Source organism: Callithrix jacchus, chromosome 12 (assembly GCF_049354715.1).
Source record: "Callithrix jacchus isolate 240 chromosome 12, calJac240_pri, whole genome shotgun sequence".
NCBI classification, from domain to species: Eukaryota; Metazoa; Chordata; class Mammalia; order Primates; family Cebidae; genus Callithrix; species Callithrix jacchus.
The window spans coordinates 123,480,357-123,498,447 of NC_133513.1; the positions used below are offsets into that span (position 1 = coordinate 123,480,357).

Consider the following 18,091-nt stretch of genomic DNA (forward strand, 5'->3'; position numbering starts at 1 on the left):
TTTCTTATTTTGCACCAAATTAGCTTTGAAGGTGCTACCTCTGGTAACACTGCTGGACTCCCACTGCGGAGTATAACAGTATTTGTTTTTTGATTAGCTGGTCCCCACCTTGCTTTCTGCTAATCAGAAAAACATGAACGAATAACATTTAAATCGTATATCTAGAAAACCTTGAAAGCTATTTTTAGGGTCTCTCCTGGAGCCCTGTTGGATTCAGCGCAGCTTCTGCACAGGTCATCTCCATCTATTTATTTTCCACGTGGACTCTACCTGCAGAATTGTATGGTGTGTTATGAGCCTGACATGTGGTTGGGGTCTCAGTCGAAAAGAATTGAATTGTCCTTATTCTGTGCTCCTCATTAAGACAGGAAAATGTTTTAGGAAGTGTTTCCAGGAGCACTGAGGTGTATGTCATTTTAAACAGAATCTTAAATCCTTGAGCAGGTTAACTATTTGGGAGTTTTTACAACTATTTCAGTTAACAAAGCTTGTAGGAAAGCAAAAGGCATTTGAAGCATAGTCACAGAGGAGATATTCCTCCTGCAGTGAGAGGTATCCAGCCAGGCTCTTACTTTTAAATCAGCCACAAAATCAGCAGGATTCAGAGATGTTTTTTAGGGTTTATTGTTAGGTAGTGATGAGATGTGGAGTTAGGCACCTATGCATGTCATGAGTAGAAATGACTGGGAATGGAAATGGGGATTCGGTGGTAGTTAAACATTACTTTTCTATTTTTAAATGTTTTTATTGCATGCATGCGTTTTTCTTAAAAAGAAAGTGTGTAAATATTTTGTTACCAGAATAAAGCCTTCTTGCTATCCTTAAGCATAACATTTCTAGTCTGCCACTTTAACCCTTAAAAATGAAACACTACCAGTCAATCTTTCTAGTCTGCATGTAATTGCCTAAAGCTAAAATAAAGCTTTTTTCTCAGCCAGTTCCAGTAAAAATAAGTTAATATATTGGCAACAGAATAACCATCAGCAATCAGCCGTTAGCTGTTTACTAATGAACTCCCAGATGAATTAAAAAAATTTTAGAATCAGTGTTTTACTTCAGGCTGTACATGAACTTAACACTTTAGATGTAGGAAAAGCAACTTATAAATAAACACTAGTGCTTCATCTCAATAAACTGCAGATTTGGAAAATGTTTACAGCTCAGTTGTAGATCCATGTTTTAATAGTAAATGTGATTTTGGGTGACATCAGGTAAAGCCCATTCTTGCAATTAATCTTATATTGAATTTTATGGATTCATTGTATTTCAAAATAATTGCTGGCCCTGCTAAGTCTTATAGAAATTTTGAATCTGAAGAATAGGTTCTTTTCCAGTGAATTACAACTGTGTTTGAGAAGAAGAATGAGACGTGAAAGAGTAGAGCCATACGAAGTATTGGGAACAATGGAGAAGAATTAGCTTATGGAAAGAAAAATACTTTTTTTTTTCAGACTAGACTAATAGGTTTAGAAAAGACTGATATTCACACTCTTATTCTTCAGTTCTAATGTCATAATAAGATGATGTCAAGAAAGTACAGAATAAAAATGTGTCACAAAAGTATAATAAAATCATGGAACATAAAATTGCCACTATGGTGTAGTAAAAAAATTACATTACATACTTTAGGGAATGTAAATAGTTTTAAAAAAGAAACTGTCAAGTTATGACATGAGAAGAGAAAGAATACCGTCAATCTATTGATGGTTCATATGTAACAGAGAAGATAGCTTTAAAATTCAATGTACTGTGCCTATTTTAGACAACAGGAGAACACATCCTTCATGATTTTTAATTTATCCTGCTTAGAGATAGTGAAGATAGAGCACTACTGAAGTGGGTACACAGGAGGTAGTTAAATGGCAGTAGAAACGAAACAGCATTGGGTTTTCAGTATAGTCAAGTAGTAGTTAAAATAACAACTGTAGAATTGTTTTTCCTCTGCCCAGAGTTGATTCTCATAGATTCACAATAGGAAGGCTGGGAGGGACTGTCCAGAGTGTCAGGTCAGTCTCCTGATTGCTAGGAAAGTGCTGAGTGGAGGCCATGGCCTCATCATGTGTCACCTTGGTGGGTGGAGGGAGCCGGTGTCAGGGATTCAGATTTCTGTTTTTTTTTTTTTTAAAGCTAGGGTATTGCTGTTTACTCAGACTGCAGGCTGGAGTGCAGTAGCAGTCTCAGAGCTCACTCCAGCCTCAGACGTCAGGGCTCAAGATGTGTACCATCACTCCCAGGTCTCTGCTTTTTGGCTAGTGCTGTTTCTCTTGTGACCAAAAAAAAAAAAAAAAAAAAAAAAAATGTCCATGATAATGAAGAGGAGCTTTAATAAATACACCACTTTTTTTTTTTTTAATACTCATAGTTGTGTCAAAAAGTTAAGTCATATCTGAATGTGTGATATGGTTCAAGGTCAAATAAGGGGATCCAGGAATATATTTTCTCTTTGTGTATACTCGTCAGCCGTGCTAATTAAATCACCGGCAAAATAAGAAGCAGGTGTCTCTGTATGTCCAGTAGATAATATGTATGCTGAACTAATGTATTATCATGTGTATGTGTTTTGAGAGAGAGAGAGAGAGAGAAGCTAAGTGCTTTATTTTCTTTTTTTGTGTACAGGTTTCAGCAAGCAGATGGTGGAAATTCTTCACAAACATAATATTCAGTTTAGCAGTTTTGATATCTTCTCAGATGAAGAGGTTCGACAGGGGCTCAAAACCTATTCCAATTGGCCTACCTATCCTCAGCTCTATGTTTCTGGAGAGCTCATAGGAGGACTTGATATAATTAAGGTCAGAATTGAGAAGTCTGTGCCTTGTAAAGAAGTTCCATTTAAAGCACACTGTTTAAAATTTTGTGATACATTTAGGGTACAAATTTTTATGAATCTATATTTACTAATAAGAACCTGCAGTGAATACACAGTATTTCTGATTAGTTGATTGATCAGTATTCTATGTTATGGTATGACCAAGGAGATTTATATTATAATAACTTTTTTCTTAAAACTGACATGTGTGCTTATTTTAGGAGCTAGAAGCATCTGAAGAACTAGATAAAATTTGTCCCAAAGCCCCCAAATTAGAGGAAAGGTAAGTGCTTTAGAAAGTTTCAAATAGCCTATCATTTAATATGTTAAAAATACTTTAAAGTCCTCAGGTTTTGCGTTGCTCTTTCTGTGTAGAAATCAAGGATTTGGTATCTGTATGCCAGAGGTCATGATTTTGTTGTTTGCCATCAAACTAGCCATGCAAACTTGGGCAGCTGTAATTTGGATTGGAGAAATTTGAGCACCAACTTAGTGATCATGTGGAGGTTGCTCTTTGCTTTTATAGGAATGTCATTGTTTCTGTGGAACAACCAGATTTTGCTTACCTGTCTGCATTTCAGAGCTTATCACTGCTCCTTCGCGTAACCTCAGCGCACTCATGTTTTCCTGGGTGCAGCCTTGGTGACTGCTGCGGGTGTTGCCCCAGTGCCAGGGCACTGACAAGAGGTGAGAGTGAAAAGCTAATCCACCTGCAGTAAGCTTTGGACACTTCTCATGGCCTTTCCAGACCACGGGAACTTACACGAGCAGGTTTTGGAGCTGTGAAACCTATGTTTGTTCTATCAGGGATCTCACTTGGCTTTTAGAGACGTTTTCTTACAGAAATGTTGGACTTTGGTGTGTAAGACGACTTAATGGGATTTTTATTGCAGTAAATGTGAATTAATGTAGAACTTTAAAAAGGAATTTGGTCTGTCAGCAATCAGTGATTTGTAAATCTTCCTTTGGTAATTTTTTTTTTTTTGCCGTGTAACATCTTGAGAATTTCTGAAAGTGTTTAATAGTAATAAATGTCTCATTTGTCTGTCCTTAATTAATAATTTCTATAAACCACATTCCATTCCCCATATGTCAGGCTGATCTTTGAGTGCCGCATTCTGTCCTGTGGTTTGCACCATTTCTTGTCTTCTTCATGAGAAAGTGATGCTCCTCATCCCTTTATTGACTCTGGTTGTCTTCATGTGTGGTTCTTGGCTGTCGCCTGGTGATGCCCTTGGCCCATTGAGGCCCTGTGGTCTTCAAGGACAACTGTGCTTTTTATAAGCTTGTGTTTGCTGTTCAGCTGATTTTCCTTCTCTGCTGAGTACACTTGCTGCTGCTTATGGCCTTGTGTCCGTCAGACCTCCATTTTCCTAATTGCTGCTTCTAAATCTCCTGTGCTTTCAGACACCAAAAGGTAACTGGCTAGAATTATGTCAAAAGTAAAAACCAGCATATTTCGAGTAATAATTTGAAGAGCTCTGAGGGAGCAGCAGAGTGCAGGAAGTGGAGTTTGTGGACTTGTGACATGTATTTTGGCAGTACATTGTGACCTGTGGTTCCCTGTGTCCAGGTGGCTGGGTTAGTTGGGTTGTCAGGTCACTGTTGTACTCCTGTATCTGTTTATGTTTTTCTGAACCTGAGCGAACGCTACTCGGTTGGCAATGTAAGTGTGATATACGCATTTCATTTGGGATGCGCTTATAAGGAGATTTTTGAGCCATGAGTCGGGAGAACATGGTGGCATGACCCTATGGGGCTTAGGTTCTTTGGTGACCCGTTGTCCCAACACTGACTTTCCTGAGATTTGTGACTGAACTTGTGGCTGTATACAGAGAAGTAAAATTCCTGACGGCACGTTAGATTATGATGTTTGAAAGACTATATAAAATATAAAACATAGTGTTGAGAGCATTTGAGTTTAGTAGCTGGCATTAGCTGATGTTCTGAGGTTTATTTAACACTGTCACCCTGCAGTCTGACCCTGTGAGCTTTACACGTGTACAGTGCTATGCAGCATCGTGTTGGAAGATGGTGTACACAAGATCTAGTTCTGGAAGTTTTGGATGGGCTTAATATATAAGCCCCTTACTGAACAATTCCTTACTGAATTGGTTATTATTATTTTTTTATTACTGTGAGTTGATGGGCTTAAATTGCAACTTGAAGGAACATTCATTGCCTTAAAAGCCATACTGTGTTTTACAGTGGCTTAGGGAGAGAATGAAATCAAGGAAAATGTCAATGCATTTGCTTGTTTAATACCACTCAAAGCTGTGAACTGTCATGCTGCCATCCCTCAAATATGCATGTTACTCACGAAGCAGAGGAAAAGTGCTGTTGCATAATTGAGCTGAGCCATTTTATATCAATTTTCTCTCTTCAGGCTCAAAGTGCTGACAAATAAAGCTTCTGTGATGCTCTTTATGAAAGGAAACAAACAGGTAAAGAACTTAAAAATGGTTTTATTTGTAATTTCTTTCGATGTTAACATCTGCAACAAGGGGACAGTTAAACCTTTTTTCCTAGCTTTAGCTAATGAAGCTGTAGCGGTATCAGGAAGTTATCCAGGCCTTAATTGGTGCTTACGGGGCGCAAACAAAGCAATCTACATTTTGCGGGACTTTATCATCAGCATCTCAGTGGGGTGCGTTTCTTTCTGCTGCCGAACTGTGTCAGCTAGCCTGGTCAACACTGGTAACACTTCACTGGTTGCGTGAATTGTTATTTCATTACCTTTTGTTTGAGTGTGTGGACTGCTGGAGTGTGCAGCTGAGTCACTGGACTTCCTGAATGTCCAGTGCTTGAGTTTGCACCCCATGATTGTCCTTCTGTGACAGTGGAGGAGCAAACCCTGGCTGTGTAGCAGGTGTGCTGTGTGTGTGTTTGATGAATGAGTGAAATGATGAGCAATTCTCATTTGTAATGGGATGGTTCTTGTAGTTTTTTGACGAAAGTGCATATGGATTGTGCATCATTTTGAATATCAAGTTTGATAGATTACTTCCACTAATAGATTGAGCAAAAGTAATTTTCTTTCAGATTGAGATCAGAGTGGTAATTTCCAGAAACCAGCCATACACATTTATATCTAATTTTGTAGTTTTCATAGCAATTGAACCTCTACTTCATTCTCAGTCAGTTGTTGAAGTAGGCAGGTTTGGACAGAGTCTGGCCTGTGTCAGAGATAAAGACACTAAAGCTCTGAAGGGTGAGGCCGCTGGAATAACGGAAAGACGTCACTTGTTAGCCAGGTTGCACTGGGCAGGTAGCGCATGGAGAACTGAACCTTCCTCATTGGTAAAGGGACACAGTGCTTCACAGGGCAGGCTCTGGTTGCCGTAACTAGTGTGTAAGTTAATATAACTAATTATAATGAAGCTAATTAGTTAACATAACTAATCAGTTAATGTAATTCAGTAATGAAAGTAACTGTAACAAAGAACATGTTAATATGCATTTCTGCATATTTGGGATCATTAGGTTAAAGCCTAGATTATTAGAGCACGTTAATAATTTCTAGTAATGATAAAGTGACAGTTTTTTCTTATTCTTGGTGATTGTTTAGGCGGATATTTATTCTCAAAACTTTTTTTTTTTTTTTCTGGAAGCCTAGAAAGTATTAATGCATTTTGGAAACAGTATTATTACGGCTATTAAACTGTTTACATGGTACCATATCTTTTCTACAAGAGTGCTGGAATTTGGAGTCCTGTGGCATAAAAAAAGCTTATGATTTTCATAACCTCAAAAAAGTTAGTATTCTGTAATGTAAAAATAAAATGAGGCTGGACGCAGTGGCTTACCACTGTAATCCCAGTAATTTGGGAGGCTGAGGCGGGCATATCACCAGGTCAAGAGATGGAGACCATCCTGGCTGACATGGTGAAACCTCGTCTCTCCTAAAAATACAAAAAATTAGCAGGGTATGGTGGCTCGCGCTTGAGGTCCCAGCTACTCGGGAGGCTGAGGCAGGAGAATTGCTTGAACTTGGGAGACGGAGGTTGCGGTGAGCTGAGATTGTGCTGCTGCACTTCAGCCTGGGTGACAGAGCGAGATTCTGTCTCAAAGAACAAAAAAGAAAAGAAAAAGATGGGAGTCAGGGTCCAGTTGGAAATGGGAAAATGATTGTCATAATCATTGCAAAAAGACTAAGTGAGTTAAGATCATTTTGTGTGAGTGAAGTAAAGAATGAACTGACATTTCTGTAGAAAACCTAGGTTTCACTAAGAGGAACTTTTTGACCACAAAGATTATAAACTGTTGGAACACATGTCATCTTAAGTGGTTACAAACCAAAGTCTGTGGGTCACGTGTGCCTGGCTTGATGTGTAGTTGGGTTTGTACTTGAAGAGGGGATGAGAAGAAGCCCTGGGAGCTAAGTAAAAGTAGTGGCAGCTACCCTGGACAAGTGCTGTGCTGGTTGACAGAGTATTAGGTCTAACCATTCTGCTTGGGTCATATAAAAAATATAATCTTCGCAATTTTTTTTTTTTTCATCTAGGAAGCAAAATGTGGATTCAGCAAACAAATTCTGGAAATACTAAATAGTACTGGGTATGTAAATATTGTTTTCAAATGGTGTATTAAAAAAAATCCAACCTGGCCAGGTGTAGCGGCTCACGCCTATAATCCTAGGACTTTGGGAGGCTGAAGCAGGAGGATTGCTTGAGTCCAGCTGTTCAAGACCAGTCTGGACAACATAGTGAGACCTCATCTCCACAAAAAATAAAAAAATTAGCCAGGCATGGTTGCGTCCATCTGTGGCCCCAGCTACTTGAGAGACTGAGGTGGGAGGATCACTGGAGTCTTAGAGGATGAGGCTGCAGTGAGCCGCGATTGCACCACTGGACTCAGCCTGGGTGGCAGAGCAAGACCCTGTCTCAAAAAAAACCAAATATTCCAACTTTTCAGTTCTGCCATTGATGCTTTTCAGTTGTAATATCTATATCTATCCACAAATATTTGTATCTTTCATTATATTTTGCTGTATTGTTTTGTGAATGTCTTAACTTAGACCAAAATGGTATTTCCTGGCCAGTGTCATAGTATTAGTAACATAAAGGAGGTCCTTAGGCAGTCTTTGGAATAACTGTTTTGTCTGCTTTCCCAGAGGAAAGTGAATAACTGAGTTCACCATGCATGAAGCTCTTTCAGGGATAATATAGGTAGTTTTAAATTTTTCTCAGTTATCATAATTGCTAAACAATACAGAATTCGTCCGACCTGGATCTGCGAGGTAGCGCGGGTTAGATTGCAGTTGCTCCTAGTTTTGATGTGCTCAGTGGTGAAGCTGTCAGGTAAGAACATTGCCATTAGGCCGGGTGCATTAGCTCACGCCTGTAATCATAGCACTTTGGGAGGCCGAGGTGGGGTCGTGACCGGATCACGAGGTCAAGAGATCGAGACCATGTTGAAACCCCATCTCTACTAAAAAATACGAAAATTAGCTGGGTGTGATGTCGCGCGCCTGTAGTCCCAGCTACTCCGGAGGCTGAGGCAGGAGAACTGCTTGAAACCAGGAGGAGGAGGTTGCAGTGAGCCGAGAGCCCACTACTGCACTCTAGCCTGGCACCTGGCGACACAGTGAGACTCTGTCTCAAAAAAAAAAAAAAAAAAAAAAAAAAATTGCTATTGATTTTTGTGGTTAAAAACAAAACCCCTTATTTGGAGATACTTAGCACATATTCTGTGTTAAATATTTAGCACAGGGTTGTCAGATACTTTTGTTTGTTTCTCATTATTTCATGTCATGATTGCATCTTTTAAAAATCATGTATTGTAACTGTAGTTTTTAGCTACAGTTAGATCAGGCAGATCACTTGAGGTCAGGAGTTTGAGACCAGCCTGGCCAACATGGTAAAACCCTATCCTATTAAAAATAAAAAATTAGCTGGGTGTGGTGGTGAATGCCTGTAATCCCAGCTATTCATGAGGCTAAGGCGGGAAAATCACTTGAGCTTGGGAGGCAGAGGTTTCAGTGAGCCAAGACTGTGCTACTGTACTCCAACCTGAGTGACAGAATGAGATTCTGTCTAAAAAAAATAAAAAGTTATGGTTGATTTCTTCAGATTATTGTGACATTTTATAGAGGCAAGCACAGTCAGTTTATTGTAACTTCAAGCCTGCTCTTCATCCCTGGCCTGGGCCATACAGTAGAGGCTGGCTTGCTTTTGGTCATTTTTTATTTCCCCCTTTCTTTGTCAACCCTCTGCTATGGTCTACAGTGAGATACACACAGTTCATCCTCCAGAGCAGGACCAGCTTCCTCAGGGCACAAGTGTCTTCTGAGCCAACACAGTGGGCCTGACCCAGCCTGTGTTTTTGGTGGAACATCTTGGTTCTTGTATGGGGAGTCCTAACAGGCTTTCTTGCCTTTATCTGTCTAATCTTCATTGTATTGAAAGCACCCTGTTGTCCCAGAGCAAGTGGCTGCCTTGGGAGAGAATGACCTCCCAGCTCTGGACGTGCTAAGTATGATTGGCTGTAGGATGAGTGAGGCCGTTCAGGTCCTCAGCTTCTTTTAATTTGAGCAGACCATGCTCTTGCTGGGAGTCATAAGTATGTGGAGAAAGCTCTTTTTTACTTTTTCTCATTTCTTACCTTTTCCTTTAGTAGCCAAAATACACATGCATGAGGGGCTGAGAACCAAGTATACATTGAGATTTGAAAGGGACCGTTAGGCCGGGCGCGGTGGCTCAAGCCTGTAATCCCAGCACTTTGGGAGGCCGAGGCGGGTGGATCACGAGATCAAGAGATCGAGACCATCCTGGTCAACAAGGTGAAACCCCGTCTCTACTAAACATACAAAAAATTAGCTGGGCATGGTGGCGCGTGCCTGTAATCCCAGCTACTCAGGAGGCTGAGGCAGGAAAATTGGCTGAACCCAGGAGGTGGAGGTTGCGGTGAGCCGAGATCATGCCATTGCACTCCAGCCTGGGTAACAACAGTGAAACTCCGTCTCAAAAAAAAAAAGAAAGGGACTTTTAGGAAATGTATTGGCTGTTAGGACTCCCCATACATATACTTGGGCCCAGTGCTTCCTGTATCCTTTATGAATAGTTCTATAACTCATTGTTTTTATCACAATGTTAGGAGATTTGCCACCTTTAGTTAGTTCAGCTTGAGCGAAGACTTACATTGGGTTTTTTAAAAAGAAATTAGGTTTACATTGGGTCTTTTTTTTTAAGAATTCCTTTTTTTTTTTGGTAATTGCTTCTGATTTATCTGGTTATTTAAGTTTTTTGACTGTTCCTTGCACCCACAGACAGTTTCCTTGGGAACTTGTTTACTAAATAAACAAGATTTCCCTATGATGGTTTCAGTTTTATGGAAAGTCTAGTTTTTTACCTGTAGCATTTTCCTTCCTTCCTTCCTTCCTTCCTTCCTTCCTTCCTTCCTTCCTTCCTTCCGTCCGTCCTTCCGTCCTTCCTTCCCTCCCTCCCTTTCGCTCTTGTTACCCAGGCTGGAGTGCAATGGCATGATCTCGGCTCACCGCAACCTCCGCCTCCAGGGTTCAGGCAATTCTCCTGCCTCAGCCTCCTGAGTAGCTGGGATTATAGGCACGTGCCACCATGCCCAGCTAATTTTTTGTATGTTTAGTAGAGACGGGGTTTCACCATGTTGACCAGGATGGTCTCGATCTCTTGACCTTGTGATCCACCCGCCTCGGCCTCCCAAAGTGCTGGGATTACAGGTGTGAGCCACCGCACCCAGCACCTGTAGCATTTTCTTTCGCCACCTTTGGAAATTGCACCTGTACCGTTAGTCACCCTGCAAGGATGTAGGCATACATGCTTGCTAATCCCTGACTGTCTAACAGTGAAATCGCTCTGAGTAGATACAATTGGATATTCATGTAGTGATTTTTCATTCTTTGTACATATAATGTTCATTGTACAGCTTAAAGCCACAAAGCTTTCATTGGTCTTTTGTACATTGAAAACAGCACTGTCTTTGACATGAGTTGATTTAAGTTTGGAAAGCATGTCTTGCTAAGGTGGAGGGAGCTGGCAGTGTGGCTGTCATCTGGCTGCCGAGCCCCTACAGCTTCCATCCACAGGCACTACTCCATCCTGCTCCACGAGCAGCTTCCAGGAGGTTAAGAAGTAGCAGCCTGGGGTGGGGCAGATACGAAAAGTGGGTGAGAGTGTTCAGTTAATGAAGGCTTGTGCGATGGGCGTGTCAGTCTGGCCCAGGGGTTGGCAGGTTGCAGTTGGCTGCCCATTTTTGTAAATAAAGTTATATTGGCACTCAGCCACATCCCTTCATTTAAACGTTGTCAGTGGCTGCTTTTGTGCTGTCCAGCAGAACTGAGTCCTTGCAGCAGAGACTGTCTGGCCTGTAAAGCCTGAAAAGGCTACTGTCACACTCTATAAGAAAAAGTTTGCTCAGTATTGACTGGAGAAAAGTCCAGGTAAAGTCATATGTTGGAATGACTAATTCTGTGTAGTACTTGGCAGATTAAGAAGTAAAATCATTTCCATTGGTTTATAGTACATTTTGTTAGCAATGAAGTAGTTTTCTTGATTGTTTAAAAAACATCAAATGCATAGAGGTTTTACAATTTTTATTCAACTGTATTTCCTGTTAAAATGTCTTCTCTTTTTTGCAGTGTTGAATATGAAACATTCGATATATTGGAGGATGAAGAAGTAAGTTTTGTGTTTGATGTTTCACCCTTGCCTTAGCTTGAATCATAAGGGTCTGATGGGATGGTTTCAGAATTCCTGTTGTTTCTTTAGGTTCGGCAGGGATTAAAAGCTTACTCAAATTGGCCAACATACCCTCAGCTCTATGTGAAAGGGGAGCTTGTGGGAGGATTGGATATCGTGAAGGTAAGGCTAACTCTTTCGCTATTCCACAGAACAGAAAAGATTTTGGTATGTGTAAAGGTTATTTCCTGAATGGAAACTTGAGAGTTGTTTTTGACTCCTCTTTCCAGCCTGACTCTCAGGCATTTCTGGACCAGTATCACCATCTCTGTGTGCCTCAGAATCCTGCTGTTCTCACTGTTTGCACGTGGCAGCGTGTTCTTAACTTCCACACCTGAATAGCCATTGCGCCTCCTTCCATGGGGTGGTCTTCCCTGTCACCCTGTTAGATCCTGCTTCAGCTCCTGGCCAACAAAGTATTTTTTTCTTGCCTTACTCCCCTGCCCTTGGGTGTGTGGAGTGACAGTAGTGCGAGGCCTGTGGCCCAGTGGTGCCCATCCGTGCCACAGAGACTGAGGATCACTGCCCCCGGAAATGTAGGTCCTTTTTTGGTTTTCAGATATTTGGAAATCTGTTATCTGTTAGACTATAAGTCTTTTAGAGAAGACACCATTTCTTAAATACCTCAAGTCCTTCCTGATGCTTTGTTTATTTTAGGAGTTCAGTAAATGGTTGTTAGATGGATAAATGCCTTTAATTTACTTCTTGCTTTAAGTAAACTTTGATTGTGTTTTAAATGGATGTGACTTAGCTTATATTTAATGACTAGAATTTAGGGCAGGCTCACCAACTAGCACCTGTGTACTCCATAGCTCTCTTGATTAGCCCAAAACAAGAAACAGAAACTGTAGCTTTAATATCTACCCACAAACCCTTCACTGCACCCCAGGCCCACTGTGGGCATGGTGGTGTCAAGGAGGAGGGTGGTAGCCAAATGGGTATAGAGAGGAGCTAGACGAATGCTGGGCAGGAATGCCAGGTTCTGCTTGGGAACATGAACAAAATTGCCCCAAAAGGTGGGTTGCTGACTACCCTCAGGCCTTCCTCTTGCCTTGATCCATTAGAGAATTTTCTCTGAGATCAGATCTTTGACTTTTTATGTAGAAAACAAATAGAAAGTGGTACTGCTTCTAATTATGTTGTAAAATAAGGTTTTTTGTTTTTGTTTTTGGAGACAGAGTTTCACTCTTGTCACCCAGCTGGAGTGCAGTGGCATGATCTCGGCTCACTGCAGCCTCCGCCTCCCAGGTTCAAGTGTTTCTCCTGCCTCGGCCTTCTGAGTAGGCGGGATTACAGGCTCCTGCCACTTTGCCTGGCTAGTTTTTCTATTTTTAGTAGAAATGGGGTTTCACCATGTTGGCCATGGTAAAACCGCTGACCTCAGGTGATCTACCCACCTCAGCCTCCCGAAGTGCTGGGATTACAGGCATGACCACCATGCCCAGCCAGAGTAAAAGTTTTTAACACATGCTTTTGTAAAGTGAAGGCACTGGCCTACCACTGAAATAACATCAGCACTTTTTTGGACCAACATGTTTCATAGAAACAAAGCTTGAGCTCCATTGATTGCAGAGGCTGTTTTTGTTCTGTGGTTGCCTCTGTGCAGCTTTTGTTTCCTGTGGAGTTCTAGGTTTGATATCATACTTGTTAAACTAGCCAGTGAGACATTTTTCCTGGGGAATGGCCTCTCTGCTGGAGGAAAAAATGTTTAATAGTATAGCTCTTGAATAGCCCTGAAGCAGTTAAAACAGATCTGCATTTGTCCCCCTCCCTCTCTCTGTCTCTCTCTCTCTGTATATAATTGTATTTTTGTAAGACACAAACAGTACTCAAACCCCAAATACTCTTGAGCCTGTTCTTGTCTGAATGTTTTATAGCCTGTACCTTAGCCATTGGTAACTCTTGGGAAGATACAATCAATAAATCTCATTTAATTCTAAAGCTAAGCTGCGTGGGTAACTTCTTTTTAGTTATATAACAGAGTGTTATATGATTTTTTTTATGTTTACCTGCTAAGAACATATACATTTGAAATGTGTGATATTGTTAACATTTTTCCTTGAGAAGATATGTGGACTAGCTCTTACGATGCCATTTTGATGCAGAATGCAGTAGTTCATGGTTAGTTCAGTTAAAAGATATTTGAAACGGTCTAATCTGGGTGGCCTCTTTGGAGCAATGAGCATTTGTTTCGTTGAATGAGTGAATAACTAATGACTTAGTTACTTGGTCAATCTAGTGTCCTGAGAAAATTGTGAATTATTCTTGCCTCTGAAGTGTAAACCGTTCACTACTGCTGTTACAGCATGTTTGGACTTAAGACAGTTTGTTGAGAGAGATTTAAAAGAGTTGGTTAGGTCTAGCTGTTCCACCTGCCAGCTCACATTAACAGCAGTGAGGCTGGTGAGGATTGCCTTTTTGAAGCACCCTCAATATGCCAGGCACACTGCTTTGGTGCTTTTAAGAGGCTGCTTCATGTAATGTCCCAAGCAGCCTCAGAGAGCAGAATTCTTCTCAGTCAGTAGATGAGGAAACAGAGACATGGAGAGGTCAGATGAGTTGTCCACCATCCCATAACCAGTAAGCCATTGCGTCCAGATTCTTCCTGAGGGCCACCCGCCCTTTCCCACTGAGCTGCTTGGTCCTCTGCCTTCTTGAGTGTGTCCTCTGAAAAGTCCTGATGGGTCCCTTGGAGCGGCAGGGTGTCTGCTTGCTAAGTAGGAAGAAGATCCCTAGACATTACTGAAAGCGGTCTGGGTTTGGTGTAACAGCATCATTCCTATTTGATTTTAATCCAGAGAGGAGGTCGTGTGGGTTGTAATGGTTTTATTGATGGATGTTTATGCAGCTCAGCAATAACCCGAAATGTTATATCATATTAAATGTTTGTTTTAAACCAGAAAATCTTATTTATCACTTGTCCCGTTTCAACCTTGGTGTCTACACTCCAGATTTTAAATCTGGAAAATAGGCACAAGGAGCATGGAGCCTGCGTAGAGCCTGTGCTGCAGTTCCAGTCAAGGTCTTTTGATACCGTGTCTGTTTCTGAATTGTTAGGTCTTTTTAATAGTTTCTGCCTTTCCATGTTACTGGTACTATAGCTTTTCCTGAGACAGAAATGTTTCCCAGGTTGGGTTTCAATTGCAAAGGCTGTTTCCTCTCTGTGAGTGGCAGAGTGGGAGGGAACAAGCATCATATTTAAATGGGCTTTTAACATCACATTACTTATTTTTTTGAGGCATAGTCTTACTCTGTCACCCAGGCTGGAGTGCAGTGACGCAATCTTGGCTCACTGAAACCTCCACCTCCTGGGTTCAAGCAATCCTCAGTCTCCCAAGTAACTGGGAGTACAGGTACATGCCACCATGCTCGCCCAGCCAGTTTTTGTATTTTTAGTAGAGACGGGGTTTCATCACGTTGGCCAGGCTGGTCTCAAACTCCTCACTTTAAGTGATCTGCCCCCTTGGCCTCTTAAAGTGCTGGGATTAGAGGCGTGAGGCACTGCACCTAGCCAAATTGCTTCATTCTTCAGCCTTGAAAGTCTCTTGATTTATTTTCCTTCTTTATTGCTATAGTTTAAATAGGGGTTCATTAGCTCCATTTGCTGCATTTCTTAATACTAAATAATCTGTTGGTTTTAGGATACATTAACTTACTTACTTTTTTTTTTATTCTTGAGATGGAGTTTCGCTCTTGTCACCCAGGCTGGAGTGCAATGGTGCGATCTCGGCTCACCGCAACCTCCGCCTCCTGGGTTCAGGCAGTTCCACTGCCTTGGTCTCCTGAGTAGCTGGGATTACAGGCACGCACCACCATGCCCAGCTAATTTTTTGTATTTTTAGTAGAGACGGGGTTTCACCATGTTGACCGGGATGGTCTCGATCTCTTGACCTCGTGATCCACCCGCCTCGGCCTCCCAAAGTGCTGGGATTACAGGCTTGAGCCACCGCGCCCGACCTAACTTTTACTTTACTTTAATTTATGAGATGGAGTCTCACAGTAGCCCAGGCTGGAGTGCAATGGCATGATCTCGGCTCACTGCAACCTCCGTCTCCTGGGTTCAAGAGATTGTCCCTGCCTCAGCCTCTGTAGCTAGGATTACAGGCGCCTATCACCATGCCTGACTAATTTTTATACTTTTAGTAGAGACAGGGTTTCACCATGTTGGCCAGGCTGCTCTTGAACTCCTGACCTCAGGTTATCTGCCCGCCTCGGCCTCCCAAAGTGCTGGGATTACAGGTGTGAGCCACTTCACCCGGCCAAGAATACCTTGTTAATTTTTATGGCATTATTTAGCTTGAGAGTGTTAAAAGACGAGTTTTAATCCAATAGGTGTTTCTTTTGGTCCTCAGATTTACATATAAGCTGTGATTTTTAGATGTTTTCATCTTTTTATATATGCATATACATATTATTATTGTTTTTTATTTTTAGGAACTGAAAGAAAATGGTGAATTGCTGCCTATACTGAGAGGAGAAAATTAATCTTAAACTTGGTGCCCAACTATTGCAAGACATATTTAATAACATTGGGAGCAGTTCATGATTTAGTCCTCAGAGATGGACTAGGAATAGAAAAATCCTGCTGACTCAGTTACATGTTTTGTGTATTTCACAATGTCGTGCTAAATAAAATGTATGTTACATTTTTTTCCCACCAAAAATAGAATGCAATAAACAAATTCAAATTATTAACAATAATTGTATGAAAAAAGTGTGTCTTTACAGCTACTATATACTATAGTTAACCCACCTTAAATCTCTTTTTCTTAGTACATGAGTGCCTTCTAGCAGTTAAGAAAGGCAGTCTTCAGAAAATGGAGAACGGTGGCGGGCTGCAGTACACAGCAGTATTTAGAACAACTCCTGCGCCTACACAATGGCTCCCCTTGCTGGTGAAAGATCTCTTTACAGCTTTGGAAAAACAACTGGCATTTTTTCTGATGTCATTGCTGAGCTCCGCACTGGTTAAACTGCACAGGCAGCATGGGATGTTTGCAGGTTCAGAGACTCCTTTCACAAGGCCCTAGTAGTGAATTCTCAAGAAACCCAAGAGGAAAATGATTTCTCATTGGATATGGTACAGTAAGCACTTTTTTCTTTCTTTTTTTTGAGACGGAGTTTCGCTCTTGTTACCCAGGCTGGAGTGCAATGGCGCGATCTCAGCTCACCGCAGCCTCCGCCTCCTGGGTTCAGGCAATTCTTCTGCCTCAGCCTCCTGAGTAGCTGGGATTACAGGCACGTGCCACCCTGCCCAGCTAATTTTTTGTATTTTTAGTAGAGACGGGGTTTCACCATGTTGACCGGGATGGTCTCGATCTCTTGACCTCCTGATCCACCTGCCTTGGCCTCCTAAAGTGCTGGGATTACAGGCGTGAGCCACCACGCCCGGCCCAGCAAGCAGTTTTTTCATAAGGCCTAGAAGAATGGGTAGTCATGACAAAAAGAACAGAAAGTGCTATCATTTGTTGTAAGCCTCTATCTATCTATCTGTCTATCTATCTGTCTGTCTATCTATCTATCTATCTATCTATCTATCATCTATCTATCTATCTATCTATCTATCTATCAATCTGTCTGTCTATCTCTCTCTCTCTCTCTCTCTCTCTCTCTCTCTCTCTCTCTCTCTCTCTCTCTCTCTCTCGTCTATCTTATTGAGACAGGATCTGGCTCTGTCTTCCAGGCTGGAGGGCAGTGGCGGGATCATGGCTTACTGCAGCCTAGACTTCTCGGGACCAAGTGACCCTCTGGCCTCAGCCTCCTGAGTAGCTGGGACCACCAGGCATGCACCGCCGTGCCCACCTAATTTTTTTATTTCTTGTAGAGACGAGATCTCCTGCCCCAGCCTCCTAAAGTGCTGGAATTTACAGGCATTCGCCACTGCACTTGGCCCACATACTTACAATAAATGTTGATTTGGTCCTCACAGTCCTTTGGTCCTTGTTGAGAGCAGTTTGAAGTTCTTGAACATTTTAACACAATTTTTCATCCTGAATCTAACATACTTGAGAAATAGTTGCTCCACTAGGCTTCCACAGTTCAGGCTTTAAATAGGATGGCTAAATTCACCTCATGGTCCTGAGTTTTTTTGTGCTTGTGGCACATTCCCTTCATTATATTACCCCACCCTGTTGTCTGGGTAGTTAAGACGCTGGTACTGTCTGGTGGCAACAAGGAAAGGGAAGCAGAAGTCAGTAATTTAGAAGAATACAGAGGACCGAGTGAATCTATTCCTAGGTAAGATTAGCCCACCACCTGCGCACTGCTGATGTCTCGAGCTCAGGCTGTTTTCTTCTGTTTTGATTGTGTAAAGAGTAGAGCACTGATTTATACTGTGTGTTACACAGGGTGGTCTGTACAAGTTATAAAGCTGGATGTGGCCTTGCCTTCTGCTAGGAGTTAGGATGCCCGTGATGGTGGGTTTTCTTGGCATTGTGTGTAGTTAGGCTCTAAATTTAGTGCATTGGTCCATGAGAACTTCCTTGTTTCTGTTTTACATGAAAATCATTGTGTAAGTAAAACTTGTAGAATGCAGACAGAAGTAGAATTTAACTGAAGTGTTATGAAGCCA

The 18,091-nt window shown here is 41.6% G+C and overlaps 1 protein-coding gene across 4 annotated transcripts in view; it reads left to right on the plus strand.

The window, feature by feature from the left end:
• GLRX3 (glutaredoxin 3) overlaps positions 1-18,091 on the plus strand; it is a 71,429-nt gene that overhangs the window by 23,268 nt on the left and 30,070 nt on the right. For 2 of the 4 annotated variants that reach the window (XM_002756714.6, XM_078344108.1), the window contains 7 exons: positions 2,617-2,789; positions 3,028-3,089; positions 5,193-5,250; positions 7,311-7,363; positions 11,421-11,460; positions 11,551-11,643; positions 15,955-16,218. In XM_002756714.6, the coding sequence (XP_002756760.2) occupies positions 2,617-2,789; positions 3,028-3,089; positions 5,193-5,250; positions 7,311-7,363; positions 11,421-11,460; positions 11,551-11,643; positions 15,955-16,005 (530 nt within the window). In that variant the 3' untranslated portion in view covers positions 16,006-16,218. Of the gene's footprint in view, positions 1-2,616; positions 2,790-3,027; positions 3,090-5,192; positions 5,251-7,310; positions 7,364-11,420; positions 11,461-11,550; positions 11,644-11,750; positions 13,462-15,954; positions 16,219-18,091 lie in introns of those variants that run through there. The other 2 variants (XM_035269518.3, XM_054243484.2) reach the window with 2 other exon arrangements.